This window comes from Panthera leo, chromosome D1, assembly GCF_018350215.1.
Source record: "Panthera leo isolate Ple1 chromosome D1, P.leo_Ple1_pat1.1, whole genome shotgun sequence".
Taxonomy (NCBI): Eukaryota; Metazoa; Chordata; class Mammalia; order Carnivora; family Felidae; genus Panthera; species Panthera leo.
In genome coordinates, this window is record NC_056688.1 from 99547534 (window position 1) to 99568468 (window position 20935).

General features: G+C 38.2%; 1 protein-coding gene across 3 annotated transcripts in view; it reads right to left on the bottom strand.

Moving 5' to 3' along the window:
- The window catches only part of FNBP4 (formin binding protein 4), a 44314-nt gene that overhangs the window by 16505 nt on the left and 6874 nt on the right, over positions 1-20935 (bottom strand). For all 3 annotated transcript variants that reach the window (XM_042904291.1, XM_042904290.1, XM_042904292.1), the window contains exons 3-12: positions 19515-19651; positions 18983-19169; positions 16603-16750; positions 16329-16449; positions 12478-12819; positions 10933-11143; positions 7755-7876; positions 5864-5968; positions 4423-4556; positions 3255-3442 (exon numbers count right to left, since the gene is read on the bottom strand). In XM_042904291.1, coding sequence (XP_042760225.1) covers positions 3255-3442; positions 4423-4556; positions 5864-5968; positions 7755-7876; positions 10933-11143; positions 12478-12819; positions 16329-16449; positions 16603-16750; positions 18983-19169; positions 19515-19651 — 1695 coding nt within the window. The remainder of the gene's footprint in view (positions 1-3254; positions 3443-4422; positions 4557-5863; positions 5969-7754; positions 7877-10932; positions 11144-12477; positions 12820-16328; positions 16450-16602; positions 16751-18982; positions 19170-19514; positions 19652-20935) is intronic.

Genomic DNA, 20935 nt, shown 5'->3' on the forward strand with positions numbered 1-20935 from the left:
TAAACTGTCAATAAGGAGATAAATTTAGCAGCAAACAAGGAGCATTTTTAGTTAATATTTGAATCCCATACTAAGTTTGCTCAAAACATAAAAGCTGTGTCTTAACACTGATAGCTTCCTTTAGCTTAAACACAAAGTTTGGATATTAATAGATATCCTTCTACACGATGCTTCTCTTCATTTCTAAATATAACCCAGTTGGTATATTTTGCCATTTAAGCGAACTTTCAAGTCTGAAATCCAAGGAGAGATTAAAAAACACAGTTTTGGGGGCACCTGGGTGGCTTAGTTGATTAAGTGGCCAACTTTGGCGCAGGTCATGATCTCCCTGTTCTTGAGTTGGAACCCCACGTCAGGCTCTGTGCTGAGCTCAGAGCCTGGAGCCTGCTTTGGATTCTGTGTCCCCTCTCTCTGTCCCTGTCTCCCCCTCCCTCAAAAAAGAGTAAACTAAAAAAAAAATTTTTTTAGGATGGGACTAGAGTGTATTATGCTAAGTGACATTAGTCAGAGAAAGACAAATATCATGACTTCACACATATGTGGAATTTAAGATACAAAGCAGATGAACATAAGGGAAGCAAAAATATAAAAACAGGGAGGGGAACAAAACATAAGCGACCCTTAAATATAGAGAACAAACTGAGGGGTGCTGGAGGGGTTGTGGTGGGGGGATGGGCTAAATGGGCAAGGGGCATTAAGGAAGACACTTTTTGGGATGAGCACTGGGTGTTATATGTAAGGGACGAATCAATGGATTCCACTCCTGAAATCATTATTGCACTATATACTAACAACGTAAATTAAAAAAAAAATTAAAATTAAAAACATAAAGGTAAACACAGCGTTTATTATATGCTAATAAATCTGAAAGTTACAGGCTTAGAATAAATAGTGTGGGGATACAAATTTTGCTCTTCAAGAACCTGTTTTTTTCTATTTCTAGGCAAGCTTCCCTTTACTGTTTTCCTGTATTTCTCCAAAAAGAAAATTTTTGCTTAGTATTCTGAACCAAGAGGCCAGTTTAGCAGTTACTGTATAAATAATAGTTCCATAGACTTTTGAAAAGCAGCTGAATTTAACCAAAGTGACAAAGCCTAGTAAGACACAGTAGGTATCTTGAAATATCACTCATCTTTAGAGACAGGATGTTAAATTCAAACAATGAACGAAGACTGAAATGAACAGAAGTTTGAAACTTCCTTGCTCCCCACAGTGTAGTAATTTTTCTTATTTAAAACATGATTTTAACCACTACTGGGCTGACAAAGTGAATATACTAAACTTTCTTGACAGGCTTAAATAACCATCAGTATTGCTCTTAAATCCCAAAAACCTTAGTACAAGATCTGGGTTTTACTTAGATCAAGATTATCAAGTTTTAATGGCTCTCATTAAAGAGGCTTAAGAATATAAACAGTTTATCAGTGACTTTTTCCTACAGCATAATTGTTTTACTCAGATAGGAATGTCTCAGTCTTCCTTTAACCAGACAGTACCCAACTTTATGTGTCTTCAACAAAGTGAGAAAATAATTCTAAGGTGTTCACAGAACACCTAAGAGTTGGTAATTCTAGAATACTCAGCTTTGTAACATACAAGAAAGGGACATTAGACAGCAGTCAGGAGTGGAATCTCCTATCCAGAACCACCATCAAGCCTTCACTGGACTAACTTCAGTTAACATGATAAAACTAACTTATTAGACATATCTATCATTACTACCAAAAGAAAAGAATGAGGAAAGTAATCAAAAGAAAATCCTTTTGTGAAAATATTAAGACACCCTGTAACTCAGAAAATATATTTCTGAAATAGTAAGTAAAATAAAACCACCCTTTTGCTTCATGCAAAATTATCACTGCAGCCAAATGTGGTTTTTTGTTTAGTGATCTGATAACTGCCCCTAGGCTATTTTAGAAATTAAAAAATCATCTAACATGATCAGTTTCATTTGGTACATTATCAGAACTTTTTAATTGGGATCAGGGAGCAACAGAATACAAAACATCATTTTTCGTAAGCAGAGGACAAAAGAATTCAGCTGTCCACTCCCTATGTTACCAACAAATTCCATGCCTTTACCTTTAAATGTTTATTACTTTAAAAGCCAAATCACAGACTCCTGTTTCACATACTGTCATTTTAACAAACAGCTACCAGTTTTTTAGAATGAAAAATCATAGCCTTGACTAGGCTTCACTATTCACTTATTTCTGTCATTCCAAGAATGGTGGATTTAGAGGGGCAAAAATGCATCTTCCAAGATGTGGAAATCAAGCCACTCCTCTTTAGAGGAGCTCCTATTAACTAAGGAGCTATGAAAGCCTTTTTAAAAACGTATACAACAAAATAAAGAGTGCCTGTGTGGCTCAGTCGGTTGAGTATCCAACTCTTGATTTTGGTAATGATCCATGGTCATAGGATCGAGCTCCATATCGAGCCCCCTGCTCAGGACAGAGCCTGCTTAAAATGCTCCCTTCCCCTCTGCCCCTCTCCCCCACACTCTCAAAAAATAAATACACAAGTAAAAATAAGTTAATGTATACAACAAAACTAAAGACCTCTAGGAGAATATCTACTGGGTTGAGCCATCCTGACTGTTTTATGCTAGAATATTGTTGGCAATTTCCAATGATTATTTTGCTTCCCTGAAATAATGGTCCTAGTTTCATACCATTTCTTCAGAATATTTTGATTTACAACAACCATACTTGTAAGAATAGTGGAGTGCAAAAATGAGGCTGCACTATCTACAGATTAAGTTTTCCACAGAAAGGGAAAACAAATCTATTATCACTCCACAAAGATATTGACAATTCAGCTACTAGTTCCTCAACATTAACATTCCTGTTAGTGGATACACGGCTTTGTGGCATGACAGAGTGGTTATAGGACAATCTTTTTGTTGTTGTTAGATCTAATTGGGTACATTAAATGATTCCTGAATCAGGAGCATCCTATCTAGAAAGCAGATGGAAGCTCCTATGGGACAATCTTTTAAAAATCAAAATATATTGGCTCATCATTTTATTTTTTAGCAAAGTCTGATATTAATAGTCTGCTGATTTCTAAGCAGTCCCTGCCTTAGTTTTCTTCAGTATTAACTCTTGTATTTTTATGTTAAGCCACTATTTTTTAGCTAGAAATTTACGCTATGATTTGAATTACTTTCTTCTTTTATGGTACCAACTAACACAAATCTTTTTTTCTCCAAAAGTATTTCTTTCCAATTAATATAGGGTAAATTGTCCCACCTGTGGAATTCTCAGAAGATTCTGTAGAATTTGAATCAGTGCCAGTTTTGTCTTTCAAGGTCTGTTTAGGAAGAGTCTCGTCTCTACTTTCTTGTGCTTGGCTTTCTTCCTCTTCCTCCTCACCATCTGGGAACTCCCACTGAGACTCGCCCGACTGTTCGTTTACATAGAAATATCGTCTATGATCCCTAAATTACAAGAAAGAAAACACACGTTTTAAGACCCATTCTCCTACAAAGACACTTCCGTTTGGTCCTGTCCCAGGACAGCAGTCTGCTCTCACAGGGACGAACCTCTTCTTAATGGACTGCTATTCACAAAGGCAACAAAGAGCTTTGACAATTGAGGATGAAGAACCAAGGATAATTCAAAGCTATTTGCACTGCCAGCAGCTCTGTGAATACAGCCCTGAGCCCTCACTCCAACAGATGACTTAGAAAACACCTCTCACATTTTGTTTTGTTTTTTGCCAATGTTTAACAGGGTTTCAAGTTTCATTAACGAAGGGACTCAATCTCCTAGAACACTAATTTCCCTTCCAAAGAAGAGAACAACGAAGTTTGCGAAAGGTGACTCTTCCCCTCTTGGACCGTGGAATTCACATTTCATACTCTTGATATCAAACACAGTGAAAGCTAAAGAGAGGGAGAGGATCTGGGAGCTGAAAAATAAAAGAGCAAAGATTTCAAATAACGAAAAAAAAAATCAAGAAAAGCCAAATATAAAAAGAAATGTTTTCATCTGACCTGCTGGCAGAAGATAGTAATCTTGTTCTTCATTCACATCTTCTGGCACGAAGCTTTCCTTAACTTCACCGAGGTTAATCAGGAGTAGTTGCTTCCAGAGGTCCTGTAAAGCGCACAGAGCTCTCGCATGCGCTTAACCCCCAAGCCCGCCCTACTCCGTGCAACAACACTCTGGAGAGTAAAAACCAGCTTTGTCCATCTTGGGAAAAAATCCGTTACATGGAACACTTTAAACATTGCTTTTTGTTTCTCCGTGTGGCTGGCCCAAACTGTAAGTGCTTGCGGTGCTCTGCCTGCCCAGCACCGCTAACTGCAGCTGCTCTCAGTCTCCGGACAGGCTGTCATGTCGTCAGGTGGTGGTGATCACAAATCATGTCTGAGATGTCAAAGGTGAAAGGTGAAAAGGGGAGAAGAGTGCGTACCTGTCCCAGTGGCAGGACCAGCCTTTAGGAGTGGCGTTTATTTCATACTGTTTTAGTTGTTCTGCTGCATCCTGAAGTTTTCGTTTAAGGTAGTTCCCATTAAGAGCCCCTTCCCTCCAGTCTGCAATCCGAGTCTAGAATCAACAAACAGAGAAATAAGTTAAAAGGCTTACTGTTACATCAGAAGACAGAAATAAAAGGGACAGGTCTTCTGGTCCACAACTGTACTGCTATACTCTCACAAAAGGAAAGTAGGCCCAAAACGCACAGAAATACTGTCTTAATTTCATATAAAATATTGTTTGCTCTACACAGTTCTGAAAAACAAGATTGGACCTTAGTACATTTTTATACTGCCAGCTCTCCAGTATCTGTGAAAATGAGTAGCAGTTTTGTTTTTCTCCTTTGGACTATATTAATTCCCTAGCAATTTTAGTTTTTGGTAGAGAGTTCATTTGGTTCAGTAATCAAAAGCAAAGGTTCAATACTTAGGGAGGTAAGCTTCCTACAGGAGTTCCTTACTGCATCCTGCTCTACCATGTTGTAAACTATTCAGGTTACAAAAGGACTCCAAACTTTTATTTTTAGTTTGATGTGAATCTGTTATTAGGCTCATTGTGTTATTTAATGCATTCATTCATTCATTTATTTATTTATTTATTTTACATCCAAGTTAGTTAGTATATAGTGCAATAATGATTTCAGGAGTAAAATCCAGTGGTTCATCCCTTACATGTAACACCCAGTGCTCATCCCAACAAATGTCTTCCTTAATGCCCCTTGCCCATTTATAGCCCATCCCCCCACCCACAACCCCTCCAGCAACCCTGTTTGTTCTCTATATTTAAGAGTCTCTTATGTTTTGTCCCTGTCCCCATTTTTATATTATTTTTGTTTCCCTTCCCATATGTTCACCTGCTTTGTATCTTAAATTCCACATATGCGTGAAGTCATATATTTGTCTTTCTCTAATTTCACTTAGCATAGACTCTAGTTCCATCTGCCCTGTTGCAAATGCCAAGATTTCATTGTTTCTGATTGCTAATATTCCATTGTATACAGATACCACATCTTCTTTATCCATTCATCTGTCAATGGACATTTGGGCTCTTTCCATAATCTGGCTAGTGTTAACAGTGCTACCATAAACATTGGGGCACATGTGCCCCCTTTGAATCAGCATTTTTGTATAAAAAAATATTTTTTAAACATAAAATAGAATATATGCCTACTGAAGGTGGTATCCCCACACATAAAATCTTAGTATTTATCTTCATAGTTACGTTTTGCTTTAGCTAATACACAGTTTTGTTTCCTGGGTTAGTCGTTCAGATTTGCACCAATGTTAAAAATTTTAATTTAGGATTAAAAAAATAAGATAAATGCCTTACACATAGAGCATTTTACTCAAAGACCAACTATACATAAATGCCTAAATTACCTCAGTCTGTAAGAGCAGCACATGAAAGTTGGAGATGGACTGTCTATTAATGCCTAGGAATTCAAATTTACTTGTCAGGGTATTTGCCAGTTCTCCAATCTGAAACTGTAATGTAGGAAAGAAAGAGAAAAATAAAATTGAATCAGCAACATTTTTCTGTATTATGTAAACTATTTTGTTCTTAAACATACTAAAAAAAAGGGTCTGCCTAGAAACAGCCCTTCTTAAATAGTTGCATCTGAACAGTCATGAAAATAGTTATTTCTAGTTATGTAGAAAACTCTAATTTATGTTAAAATACTTCACATAACAAGTGATAAATAAGGACAAGCCTAGAGAAATTGAATGTATACTTTGAGACAATATAGAATTAAACAGGTGAAAATAGATGCTAAATGATGTAACTCCCAATAGTGTCCAAACTATCATTTAATTATTACTAAGTGCTTTTATCAGCTACGCACTGAACAAAATTAATTCTCCCAGTCCCTTTCACATGGTTGTACACTAGCCAGTGACTGGATAAACTCTTTCGAGTCAAAAGAATGTACTATGTGATATTTCCAACAGACCATCCTTAAATAGCCACATATTTATATGGTCCAATTCTCTTGACATCAGGCTAGAAATAAAATTGGAACCGAGTTAGCCTTTATGTAAAGAGAAGTACACGCAGAAATTAAATTTGTGACTTTTAGTCTCTTCAGTACTTCCAAACTACAGGAGCCTACATTGATACACTATTATTGCTTTCCAATGAAGGCTTAAATTTCATTTATTCATATTTTAATGTTTATTTACTTATGAGAGAGAGGAGAGGACATGGGCACGTGCGCATGGGTGGGGCAAAGAGAGGGAGACAGAGAATCTGAAGTGGCCTCTGTGCTTACAGCAGAAGACCTGATGTGGGGTTGAAACCCATAAACCATCAGATCATGACCTGAGCAGAAGTCGAACACTTACCCAACTGAGCCACCTAGTTGCCCCTGAAGGCATAACTTTTATTTTTTTTTAATTTTTTTTTTAATGTTTATTTATTTTTGAGACAGAGAGAGACAGAGTGTGAGTGGGGGAGGGGCAGAGACAGAGGGAGACACAGAATCCAAAACAGGCTCCAGGCTCTGAGCTGTCAGCACAGAGCTCAATGCGGGGCTCGAACCCACGAACCGTGAGATCATGACCTGAGCCGAAGTCGGATGCTTAACCGACTGAGCCACTCAGGCGCCCCAGAAGGCGTAACTTTTAAAAGAAAGCAATTAAAGCATTTAGAATTTATTTTTAGGTAATTTCTCTACATCAAGTCAGTCTTCTAACTCAGTGTTACAGCCTGAAATATGACCTTTTCACATAACTAAATAAATGACTTATATTTGGAGATAGCAAAGATTACTTTCAGTACTTGCTAACAAAGAATGTAGTTTAACAGTTGCCCAATTTAAAAATATTTGTCCGGGTGCCTGGGTGATTCAATCAGTTAAGCATCCAACTCCTGACTTCTGTTCAGGTCATGATCTCACAGTTTGTGGGATCAACTCCTGCCTTGGGCTCTGCCCTGCCAGTGTGCAGCCTGCTTGGGATTCTCTCTCCCTCTGTGCCCCTCCCCTGCTCATGCACACACTCATTCTCAAAAGAAAAACAAACTTTAAAAATATCCATTTGTCAGGGCGCCTGAGTGGCTCAGTTGGTTAAGCCTCCAACTTTGGCTCAGGTCATGATCTCATGGTCCATGAGTTTGAGCCCTGTATCAGGCTCTCTGCTGTCAGCACAGAGCCCACTTCGGATCCTCTGTCCCCCCTCTCTACCCCTCCTCTTCTTGGACGCTCTCTCGCTCTCAAAAATAAACATTAAAAATATTTTTTTAAAAATTTGTCAAGCCATGTTAAATACATACTTTCAAATCTTGTTCTTCTTCTTTAGGTGCTGTTGGTACTTTTGTCTTCTCTGGAGATTCTTCGACTTCCATCTCTTTGTCTGAATTTTCATCTATTTTTTCTGAAGTGTCAGCACCAATTACTACAAAAGAAAACATGTAAAATTAATTCAAAAGGAATACTAATATAGTACATCACGTAACTTTTCTTACTCCTATAGCAGCGATATCTGAAAAAAAAATTTTAGTTCTTTTTCCTTTGCCTGTTTTCTTTATTAAATAAACCGTAATGACTTATCCACCTGTCTTTAAAAAGCCAAAAAACCTTATCCTCTATAATCCCCTTTCTTAAAATGTCTATAAATAACAATCTGTTTTACCACATTACCCTGTAGTCTTTAGTTTCCCTTTCACATTCATCTATTTTATCTTTTCTAATCTATTCCAGGATACCATTACTTCAATTACTTATAAAAGCTAGGTTATCAAACCTGGGATACATAAAGTTTCTTCACAATATGAGTTTTGAAAAAAAGGGTTTCACTATCACAGCAGCATTAATTTTAAACTACCTGATAAACTCCTTTCTAAACTGGTTAAGACCTGTAGACAATCTATATCGGACCAAACTACTCTTCTGCTTGGTGATGTCTTAGTGGGAATCTTCGAAAGAGAACAGGTTTACCATCAACTTAAATGGAGTAAAAGACACAAACTGTTATGTTTGCTTACCACCTAGATGTGTGCTTATCAAACTAGTCCGCATACAGGATATAAATCATTCTGTCATGAGGCTATCAAGTGATTTAAGAAATAACTAAATTTAAATACTTTTTCTTGACTCTGGTTAATCTTTGATGTAAAGAATAATGTGACTTTTAACATCACTTTCAATAACTTTTATTGGCCTAAAAGTTTATATTAAGTACTTAATCTTATCATATAATGGCCTTGCTCTTATTAATATTCCTTCTGCGTTTTCAAATTGTTTGAAACCGGGGCACCTGAGTGGCTCAGTCGGTTGGGCGTCTGACTTCAGCTCAGGTCATGATCTCACAGTTTGTGGGTTTGAGCCCCGCATCAGGCTCTGTGCTGACAGCTCAGTGCCTGGAGCCTACTTCCTATTCTGTGTCTCCTTCTTTCCCTGCCCCTCCCCCACTTGTGCTCTATCAAAAATAAATGTAAAAATAAAAAAAAATTAAAAAAAAATTGTTTGAAACCAAATCTCTCCCCCCCCCACTTACCAGTTTGTAATTCATTTGTATATTAGACATCTTACATTTGCTGGCAGGTAAAAGACTTTAACAATTTAAAGCACTACTAGTGCTCTAAGACTTTTGCCTATTTCAAAGGGCAATTAGATAGGATCTATATACCCCTGGACCTAATAATATTATATCACTAGGAATCTATACTATAATGTCACTAAAATCTGCATAAAGATATATATACCAAGATGTTTATTACAACATTGTTTTTATTGTGAAGTACTGTATGTATATAATAAATATAAAGAATGAAATGAGAACTCAAGAAACCACAACCCAGCTTAGTGGAAAACTATCACAGGCACTTCTAAAGTTCACAGTGCCTCTGCCATCACATCCACATCAAACGTGATCTCTACCCTTGTGGTTTAAGTGCCTTCCTCTAGTTCCATCACGGAAAGATCTTTAAGCACAATATTTTTTACGATTTTCCAACTTACATACAGAGAATACAAACATATGCGTTCTCCTGTAGCTTTTTAAATTCAACACTATTGTTTCTTAGATTCACTTTAATGCATATTAACTGTAGACCATTGACCTTTTTTCATGGTTGCTTAGTATTCAATTGCAAGAACACACCACAATTTATCCATTCTACCCTGGATGGACACTTGAATGGCTTGCTGGTATTACCTAATAATACAACTGCAGTATTACTTTTAAAAGTGAAACATGGACACAACTCAAATGTCCACTGATGAAGAAGAGTTAAACGAAAATATCTTTTGTACTTGGTGGTTAAAAACAGTAATTTTACACTTTAAGTATGTTTAACAATCCACATGGTTAATCTCATCTATGGCAAAAATTACACATGCACATGTACAGATTACACATATACACACGACCACAAATGAATACAGCGGAAAAGGTCTGGAAAGATATAGGTAAAGGACAGAGAAAATGGACTTCAGAGGTAAGGAATGCAAATCGGGAAAAGATGAAGGGGGACTTTAAGATTTTCACTTCATATTCTTCTATATGATTGAAAAAAAATCTCGAACAAGGATGTCTGCATTTACTTATTACTGTGTTTTTATTTATCGTATTTTGACCATAACCCATAAAAGTATCTTTTGTTAAGTACACCAAACTAAGGTCTAGTGCTCAAATCTTACTGCTAATTTTCCACTAAAGAATCAGGGTCAAATGGAGATTAAGATATTAGTTCTATTAACAGATTGGAAAGATGCAGCAGGGTCTCTACTACATTACCCTGAATAGAGATAAGTTGGGTCCTCATGAAAAGACTAATCTATCTAAACAAAAAACCAGAGAGAGAGTAGAGAGGAGGCTGGGCTTGGCAGAGGTAGTCCTTGCCTGCCTTGCTTACAAACAGAAACAGTGAGCTAATGAGAGCTCATGGACTTAATACAGATAAGGCAGTGGACACCTGGGTGGCTCAGTGGGTTAAGCGTCTGACTTCAGCTCAGGTCATGATCTCCCAGTTCGTGACTTCGAGCCCCACGTTGGGCTCTGTGCTAACAGCTCAGAGCCTGGAGCCTGCTTCAGATTCTGTGTCTCCCTCTCTTTGTCCCTCCCTTGCTTGTCCTACTCTCTCTCTCTCTCTCTCAAAAATAAATGAATAAAATGTTTTAAAAAAATACAGATAAGGCAGTTACTGTACCAAGATTTTTAAAAAGGGAGTGAATCTTGCTTTTCTGTTTTTGAGGGAGAGGTAGTCCCCAATCAGTAGTGAATCCCCAACCAAAGCTCCTGGAAAGGGAGCTTCCTTTCACTTCTCTACTTTTCACAGAGCAGTTAAAGAAGTGAAAGGAAGCTCCCTTTCCAGCACTTCCATAAAAGGATGCAAGTGCTACCTCCTTCTTGCTGAAAAGGGAACAAAACACAAAACAAAACAAAAAAAGGCTAAGGATTTCCCCTTTGTATCTTTCAACTCTGCAAATTTAACGTAAAACACAAATTACCAGTTTCCCCATTTTCTGGAGTCTCTCGTCCAGTTTTGCTAGAACTCCGGCTGGTAGATTCTGGACTGGTAGCTCGAACAAACATCTTCCATTTCCCCCTTTTAGACATAAGTCTACGCATTCCATCTTGAGACGCTGGCTGGCTGATGTCAGAACATGGACTAGACCCTGACACACTACCATCTCCTTCCTCCAAGGCTCGTAACTCTGCCTACAATGAACATGACAACAAAGTTAGAGTGTTATTACCTGTTCGTCAACACTTAAGCATCTGTGAGACCAAGAATGATAACTGTGCATTATCAGAATTAAAATCCTTTGAGGACAGAAGTATTTAATACATTTTTTCCATCAGCGCCAAGCATTATGCTCGTTACTCAGCAAACACTTATTCATGATTGTAGTTAACAAATACCAGTTTGAAAGGGAAAAGTTTCTAGAGATTCACTGAGACAAAGTTTCCAGTACATGAACACAATAGATAGAGTCTAATGTAGCTTGTCCCTGATAGCTTTAAATTTTTCAAAAGTGGAAAAGCTTAAAGGAGATATTGCCGTTATAACACCTGTTACATTTCTGATTCATACTCCAAACAGCAGACAAAACTGTTTCAAGAAAAATCAGGGCAGGGGCACCTGGGTGGTTCGGTCGGTTAAGTGTCTGACTCTTGGTTTTGGCTCAGATCATGATCTCGTGGTTGTGGGATCAAGACCCGTGTGGGGGTCCATGATGAGCACTGTATGGAGCCTGCTTGGGATTCTCCCTCTCCTTCTCTCTCTCTGCCTCTACCTGGCTCACTCACACTCTCTCAAAAATAAACATTAAAAAAAAAGAAAAAGAAAAAGAAAAAGAAAAAGAAAAAGAAAAAGAAAAAGAAAAAGAAAAAGAAAAAGAGAAAGAGAAAGAGAAAGAGAAAGAGAGAGAGAGAGAGAGAGAGAGAAAGAGAAAGAGAAAGAGAAAGAGAAAGAGAGAGAGAGAGAAAGAGAAAGAGAAAGAAAAAAAGAAAAAGAAAAAGAAAAAGATAAAGAAAAAGAAAAAGAAAAAGAAAAAAAAAATCAGGGCAGAAAATTGTAAAAATCAACTTCTCAATCGAGAAAATTTCCTGAGGACCATCTTTTTTGAAAGGAAGCACATGAAATTATGAGTTTCTCTTAATCTATTATCTTATAAGACCCATTTAACTATTTAAATAACGCCATAGGTGGATCACTGGAAGTCAACCTGTACTTTAATTTAAAAACCAAGTTATCACTAAGAATCTACCATGCTCATTTGTTAAGAGTCTAAATCAAAGATAGTCATTCCTCACTGTATCTAGCTATCATTAAATCAGAGCAATGTGAGTCTTTATTAGTCAACTATCAAAAGCATCATCAGGAACCAAAAGAACTATAACTCGATAGTTAAGGTTTTTATTGCATCAGCTTAAACATATGTAGACAAAAGGTTGAGAAAAACAAAATCCTGGTAATGGTTATAAACAGAGCACAATGACCCGAGAGTGTGATAGTAATAGGGGAAAAAATGTACTTAACAAAAACTTACTTTTTTTCTTTCCAAAACCAGCTCCAATTCAAGGGTATCTTGTTCCTCTTCCTCTTCACTTTCTCCAGATTGAACAACACTGCAAAGATCCTCCTGAGAAGGATCTTCCATGTTGTCTAATGTAATTTCCTGTGGCTTTATTATTGTTGCTGCTTCTTCTGCTGTCGTACTGGTTTCTTTCACTTCGGAAACGGGCTCTGATTCTTTACAAATTACTTTTCTTCTCCATCTCTCTTCTTCCTCTTTTATTCCCTCAGGCAGCAAAGGAGCAAGCAGTGATGCTGCCACCCCTTTCTTCTCCTCCTCACTATTTGAGAGAGCCTGAATTCCTTCATTTACTTCCTATAAATAAAATAATCTCATTTATTTTTCAAATGAAAAAATAAAAAAACTTTACCTGAATAAATATAACACACACAATTGTTCATGCTAAAAATGACTGTTTTTCAATCACTGCATATTTTTTATATAATTTATTGTCAAACTGGTTTCCATACAACACCCAGTGCTCATCCCAACAGGTGTACTCCTCAATGCCCATCACCCCCTTTCCCCTCACCACCCCCCCATCAACCCTGTTTGTTCTCAGTATTTAAGAGTCTCTTACGGTTTGCCTCCTTCCCTCTCTGTAACTTTTTCCCCCCTTCCCCTCTCCCCATGGTCTTCTGTTTCTCAGGATCCACATGAGTGAAAACACATGGTATCTTTCTCTGCCTGACTTATTTCACTTAGCATAATACTCTCCAGTTCCATCCATGTTGCTACAAATGGCCAGAAGTCATTCTTTCTCATTGCCAAGTAGTATTCCCTTGTATATATAAACCACATCTTCTTTATCCGTTTGTCAGTTGATGGACATTTAGGTTCTTCCCATAATTTGGCTATTGTTTAAAGTGCTGCTATAAACATTGGATACAAGTGCCCCTATGCATCAGCACTCCTGTATCCCTTGGGTAAATTCCTAGCAGTGCTATTGCTAGGTCATAGGGTAGATCTATTTTAATTTTTTGAGGAACCTTCACACACTGTTTTCCAGAGCAACTGCACCACTTAGTGCATATTATTTTCTTAATGTTTATTTATTTTTGAAAGGGGGGAAGGGGCAGAGAGAGGGGGAGACAGAGAATCCCAAGCAGGCTCCCCACTGGCAGCACAAAGCACGACGCGGGGCACAGTCCCACAAAGTGTGAGATCATGACCTGAGCAGAAATTAAAAGTTGGCCATTCAACTGACTGAGCCACCCAGGCACCCCTCAATCACTGGATATATAAATATAAATATAAATATAGATATAAATATAAATATATATATATTTTTTTAATTATCAACCTTCCTTTTTATTTATTTTGAGAGAGAGACACAGCACATGCATGTACAAGCAGAGGAGAGGCTGACAGAGAGGGAAAGAGAATCCCAAGCAGGCTCCTCACTGTCAGAACAGAGCCTGATGTGGGGCTCCAACCCATGAACCATGAGATCACGACCTGAGCCTAAATCAAGAGTTGCATGTTTAAATGACTGAGCCACCCAGGCGCCCCAACCATGGGATGTTCTTAAAAACCACAAACGGCCAACAGACTAGTATATATATTTGTACCATTTTCCTTACAAGTGTAAAATGCAAACGTTGTTACTTGAGGAAAGCAGTGGTTTTTTTTGTTTTATTTTGAATTCACATCCCAGTTAGTTAGCATATAGTGTAACAATGATTTCAGGAGTTGATTCCTTAATGCCCATTACCCATTTAGCCCATCCCCCCCCCCCCCCAACCCCTCCAGTAACTCTGTTGTTCTCCATATTTAAGAAGTCTCTTGGGGTGCCTGGGTGGCTCAGTCAGTTAAGTGTCTTGACTTTGGCTCAGGTCATCATCTCATGGTTTGTGGGTTTAAGCCCCACATTGGGCTCTGTGCTGACAGCTCAGAGCCTGGAGCCTCCTTCGGATTCTGTGTCTCGTTCTCTCTGCCCTTCCCCCACTTGTGCTCTGCTTCTCAAAAATAAATGTAAAAAAAAAAAATTTTTTTTAAGAAGTCTTATATGTTTTGTCCCCCTGTTTTTATATTATTTTTCCTTCCCTTCCCTTATGTTCATCTGTTTTGCATCTTAAATTCCTCATATGAGTGAAGTCATATGATATTTGTCTTTCTCTGGCTGACTGTGCTTAGCATAATACCCTCTAGTTCCAGCCCTGTAGCTGCAAATGGGAAGATTTCATTGTTTTTGATTGCCGAGTAATACTACATTGTATATATCTACCACATCTTTATCCATTCATCAATCGATGGACATTTGGGATCTTTCCATACAAGGAAAGCAGTGTTTGAACTAGAACCTAGTTCTGGGTGCGATTCACACATATCCTTCCACCTATTCTCCCAAGTCAAAAGGCAAGTTAGCAAGAAGCAGATTTAAACAATTAAATAAAATCTAAGTTTTGTCAGTTATATAACTGGATAAATCTCTACTCTCTTTTGTAAGATGACATAACCTAAGAGGTATGTTAGGAAAGTGACAAAGAGAAAAGTGAAATGTGTTGTTATACCTATATTGCTCACTTCTTTCACTGGTATAATATTTAGTCCACCTCAAAAGAAAAATAGTCTATCTCCCGCCTGGAGTTGTAAAAACCAAATTGTTCCAAAAGTATGTATGTATGTATGTATGTATGTATGTATGTATGTATTTTTAAGTAGGCGGCACACCAACATGGGGATTGAACTCCCTTCCCTGAGACCAAGAGTGGCATACTATACCGACTGAGCCAGCCAGGCACCCCCTAAAAATATATGTTAATATACCTCCTATTTAAACCCATCATTTAAAAATTTAAGGTACATGGGGCCCCTGGGTAGCTCAGTTGGTTAAGCGTCTGACTCTGGCTTGGGTCATTATGTCACAGTTCGTGGGTTTGAGTCCCATGTCAGGCTCTGAGCTGACAGCTCAGAACCTACTAAGGATTCTATCTCTCCCTCTCTCTGCCCCTCCCTTACTCACGCTCTGTCTCTCTCAAAAATAAACAAACATTAAAAAAAATAAAAAATTCAAGATATGGGGAGCCTGGGTGGCTCAGTGGGTTTAGTGTCCAACTAGATTTCGGCTTAAAACAAAAAAAAACATGTGGGTTCCCAAAATAGAACTATTCTGAACTAGAGAAGGAGATCTGAAGCCTGCCTGCTCCCACATCCTTTTCATGATGACCCAATGAGCCTCTTTGGCACCCTAAAGCTCCAGAAGAACCAATGAACTGGGTAACTGTTATAAGGGCTACATATTAAACATAAACATCAAATAAAGCTTTAAGAAACATTTGTCCTATTTCACATCCAGTTATAAAATACTAACAGAAAGCTTCTATACCTGTTCCAGAGCAAGAGTCAAGTTCTTTAGATTTAAAATAAGCAGGGGCGCCTGGGTGGCTCAGTCGGTTGAGCGTCCGACTTCAGCTCAGGTTGCGATCTCACGGTTCGTGAGTTCGAGCCCCGCGTCAGGCTCTGGGCTGATGGCTCAGAGCCTGGAGCCTGCTTCCGATTCTGTGTCTCCCTCTCTCTCTGCCCCTCCCCCATTCATGCTCTGTCTCTCTCTGTCTCAAAAATAAATAAACATTAAAAAAATTAAAAAAAAAAAAGATTTAAAATAAGCAAATGAGGGGCATCTGGATGGCTAAGTCGTTTAAGCGTCCAATTCTGGATTTCAGCTCAGATCATGATCTCGCAGTTTGTGGGTATGAGCCCCATGTAAGAGCCTGCTTGGGATTCTTTCCTCTCTCTTTCCCTCCCCCCGCCAAAAATAAATAAGCATTTATAAAGAAATAAATAAGCATGCAAGCAAGCAAATGAGATATGTTGTAACTCACCTTTTTGACTTCTCGCTTGGCTATGACTTGTCCACTTTTACTACTGGAAACAGAAACGTTCTTCTCCTTTGTATACACATCTGTATTAACCACAAAACTAGCTTCAGCACCTGTTACAGAACTGAAAAAAAAAAAAAATATATATATATAGATAGATAGATATAGATATAGATATAGATATACACTTAGTATGAGAAACAAAAGGCAAATATTATCAACAAGAGAAAGACTCTAACTTCTTCCTAGGTAATTTCTCCTGTAAGTCTATTCTTACCTGGGCTGGTAATGTTGTAATCCCTGTACCTGGGTGGCAAGATACTGGGGTAACTCCCAAGTCACTTCATTTGTTTGTGTGTTCCAATAATAATAGCATCCTGTGTTCTCATCCCAGACTTCTTGCCAATCTCCCATCTCAATTCCAACTAGAAGAAAGACAAATTTTAAAAACCAAAAATTTCTCATCAACAAAACTAAAAAACAACCTACTGAATATGGTAAGATATTTATTAATGAAATAACTGATAAAGGGTGAGTATCCAAAATATATAAAGAACTTGTTCAACTCAACAAGCAAAAAACAAATAATCCAAATAAAAATGGGCAAGACACGAACAGACATCTTTCCAAAGGCGACATCCAGATGGCCAACAGACACAGAAAAAGACGCTCAACATCACTCATCATCAGGGAAATGCAAGTCAAAATACAATGAGGTGTCACCTCACATCTGTCAGAATGGCTAAAATCAGAAACACAAGAAACAGCGTTGGTGAGGATGTGGAGAAAAAGGAACCCTCCCCATGCCGTTGGCTGGAATATAAACCAGTGCAGCCATTGTGGAAAACCGTACAGAGGTTCCTCAAAATATTAAAAATAGGGGTCCCTGGGTGGCTCGGTCGGTTGTGTCCAACTTGGTTTTGGCTCAGGTCATGATCTTATGGGTTCATGGGATTGAGCCCTGTGGTGGGCTCTGTGCTCACAGCGCGGAGCCCACTTTGGGATTCTCTCTCCTTCTGTCTCTGCCCCTTCCCTGCTCACCAGCACATGCACAAGTACCCCCTCTCTCACAAAATAAATAAACATTAAAAAAAAAAAAAAAACCTACTATACAATCTAGTAATTGCATTACTTGGTATTTATTCAAAGAACACAAATACTAATTTGAAAGTATACATGCACCCCTATGTTTATTGTAGCATAATCTACAATAGACAAATTATGGAAGCAGCCCAAGTAACTATTTATAAATGAACAAAGAAGTGGTATATACACAATGGAATAGTATTCAGCCATAAAAAGGAATGAAAGCTTGCCATTTGTAACAATGCAGACAGAGCTAGAAAGTACAATGCTAAGAAAAGTCAGAAAAAGACAAATATGATAATTCACTCATGTGGAATTTAAGAAATAAAACAGATGAGCAAAGGCAAAGAAAGAGAGAGACAAATGAAGAAAGACTAACTATAGAGAACTGATGATTACTAGAGGGTGCGGGAGGAGGGGAAACGGGTGAAATCGGTGATAGGTATTAAGAAGTGCACTTTGACGAGCACAAAATAATGGATAGAATCTTGAATTATTATACTGTACACCTGAAACTAATATGACACTGTATGTTAACTATACTGGAATTAAAATAAAAAATTTTAAAAATTAAAAAAGGAAGCATAAATTTCTCCACAATTCTCACTTTATACCCCAACTCAGCTCTAAAGCTATTAACAATCTAACACAAGGTTCCTCAACTTTAGCAATGTTAACATTTGGGCTGGATAATTCTTTGTTGTGGTGAGGGTAGTCCCATGTAGTGTTTAGCATCCTGGATTCTACCAACTAGATGCACTAACAGTTCCCCACCCCTTGGAGTAACAACCAAATATGTCTAGAGACACAGTCAAATGTCCCCTGGAGGTCTAACTCCTCCTTCCCAAATCATTTTGCACAAATTACTTAAAAAAGTTTGACAAGGGTGCCTGGGTGGCTCAGATGGTTAAGAGTCCAACCTCAGCTCAGGTCATGATCTCACAGTTCGTGGGCTCAAGCCCCATGTCGGGCTCTGTGCTGACAACTTGGGAGCCTGGAGCCTGCTTCAGATTGTGTCTCCCTCTCTCCCACTCACATTCTATTTCTCTCTCAAAAATAAATAAGCATTTCGAAAAAGTTAAAAAAAAAAAGAAAGAATTATTTAAGGATTCTGGAGTTTTTTGGGTTTTTTTAAGTTTTATTTTTGAGGGGAGCGGGAGGGGCAGAGTGAGGGAGAGAGAGGATCCAAAGCAGGCTCTGTACTGACAACACGGGGCTCAAAACCATGAACGATGATATTGTGACCTGAGCCAAACTCAGACACTTAACCAACGGAGCCACCCAGGTGCCCCCAAAAAAGAACCTTTAAAATAATGGCCTTACTACTTCGGATTCTGTGTCTCCCTCTCTCTCTGCCCCTCCTCTGCTCATATTCTATCTCTAAAATTAACATTAAAAAAAACAAGTAAATAAAATAAATAATGGCTTTAATTATTCACTTGGCATAAAATTGCAACTGGTTAAAAGTCTGCTAAAGCATATGGGCTTTCATCCTTGGGAATTTCAATGCCTAGAACACCTTTGAAAATTACACTTCAGACTTCTTTAAAAAATCAAAGTATCAAACTTACCTCCTGCAAGTGAACACTGAGTATCATATTGCCACCCTGCTGTCTGAGTGGAGTCTGTTCCATTTGAAGTGGTAGAACTAAGGGCAGATGTTGCTGATTCCTTTGGCTCTGGTCTAGGTGGAGTTGGAGGTGGAGCAGAGGCTCCTACAGGAGCTGTAGGCTGAGGTGCTGTTATAGCATCAATCTCCTTTAGTATGGAAATAGTAACAAATGCATTAATAACCTCAAAACTAGAACACTGAGAAAATGACAATCACCATAAAAAAAATTCTACATGATCAATTCTCAGCTTAAATCAAAACTCTCAATTTCCAATTATGTAAAAGATCCCCAAACACTTTAATTCTCCAGTTTTCTCCTCCTTACAACCTTTACAAAAAAGAGATGACTGGGATGGGGAGGGACTAAGGAAGAGATGTGGAAGGGGAGAAAGAAGACAGAAACACCGAAACTGACAAGCAGGCTAACCACTTGAGATCCAGGTCCCAAAGTGGCTTCAATAGCTAAAAAGCCAAACAAAAGCACCACTAACCGCTAAGAAGTTGGCCAATGTACTATCAATATCGGTTGACTGGTTTCCATTTGTCTCTTTGGACTGTGCTGGTTTTTCTGAAACATCACTCTCATCATCATCACTGTCCGCATATGCACCAAGTAAGCACAGACCTCCTAGAAAGAAAATGGTAAATGTTAGTGACAACAATGCCAGTATGCTCCAGGAAGAAAAATATGACCTTGTTCTTCAGTCAGAGTTTACAATTAGTTTACTTACAGATTAGAACACAGCCTCAAAATGAGTCATCACTGAACTACCACAGAGATAGAAATTATAATATGCATTTAGAGCTAATAAAACCATCCACATAGCTACTTGACATCCTTCTCAAAATACACAATCAATCAACCTCATCCTTTTTCAAAATAGCACAGAGTAAATCCTGATTTTAGAATTCGTAGGGGTGCCTGGGTGGCTCAGTTGGTTAAGTTTCCAACTCTTGATTTCGGCTCAGGTCATGATCTTGTGGTTCATGGGACTGAGCCCCACATTGGGCTCTGCGCTGACAGCTCGGAGACTGCTTGGGATTCTGTCTCCCTCTCTCTCTGCACCTCCCCTGCTTGTACATGTTCTCTATCAAAAATAAATAAACATTAAAAAAAAAAAAAAAAGGAATTTGTTGATTTATGTGTCCATCTGAAACAACAAAGCCGATTAGGGTTTAGTAGATGAAACAGATTTTCAAAGCTAAAAATCTTTTCCAATTTTTCCTCAAACAAGAAGGGACTAATTATAATGGAAATCAAAGTGCTAGAACCAAAACAAACAACAAAAACCCAGCCAGAACCAATCTTCAATGTCTTCCTCAAACTTAAGAGGTATCAGATATAGCTTCTGTAATGCTGCTATGTATGCCATTTCCCTCTGTACGACCTGTGGCCACTCTAATGTTAAAATTAAGCAAGCATAGGGGCGCCTGGGTGGCTCAGTCCGTTGAGAGACCAACTTTGGCTCAGGTCATGATCTCACGGTTTGTGAGTTCGAGCCCCGCATCAGGCTCTGTGCTGATAGCCAGGAGCCTGCTTCAGATTCTGTGTCTCCCTCTCTCTCTGCCCCTTCCCCACTCATGCTCTGTCTCTCTGTGTCTCAGAAATAAACATTAAAAAAAATTTTAATTAAGCAAGAATATATTCTTTTTACATCTAATTTTATTGTAACAGATACATTAAATGTTAAACTCCAGCCAACTTTTCAGCTATCACTAAGACTAAATTTCCCAGGGTCTGGCAACAGCCTATGTTCTCTGTAAATATTTGGTAAATGAACAGATTTATCAGGAAGTAAAATCTAGTTGTATCATAATTCCATAAATGAATTCATGAGATCATCTAAAAATAAACATTAGGTTGCTTCATTTATCATAGGGGTTCACATTCATTGTTTTAGTCCTATCAATC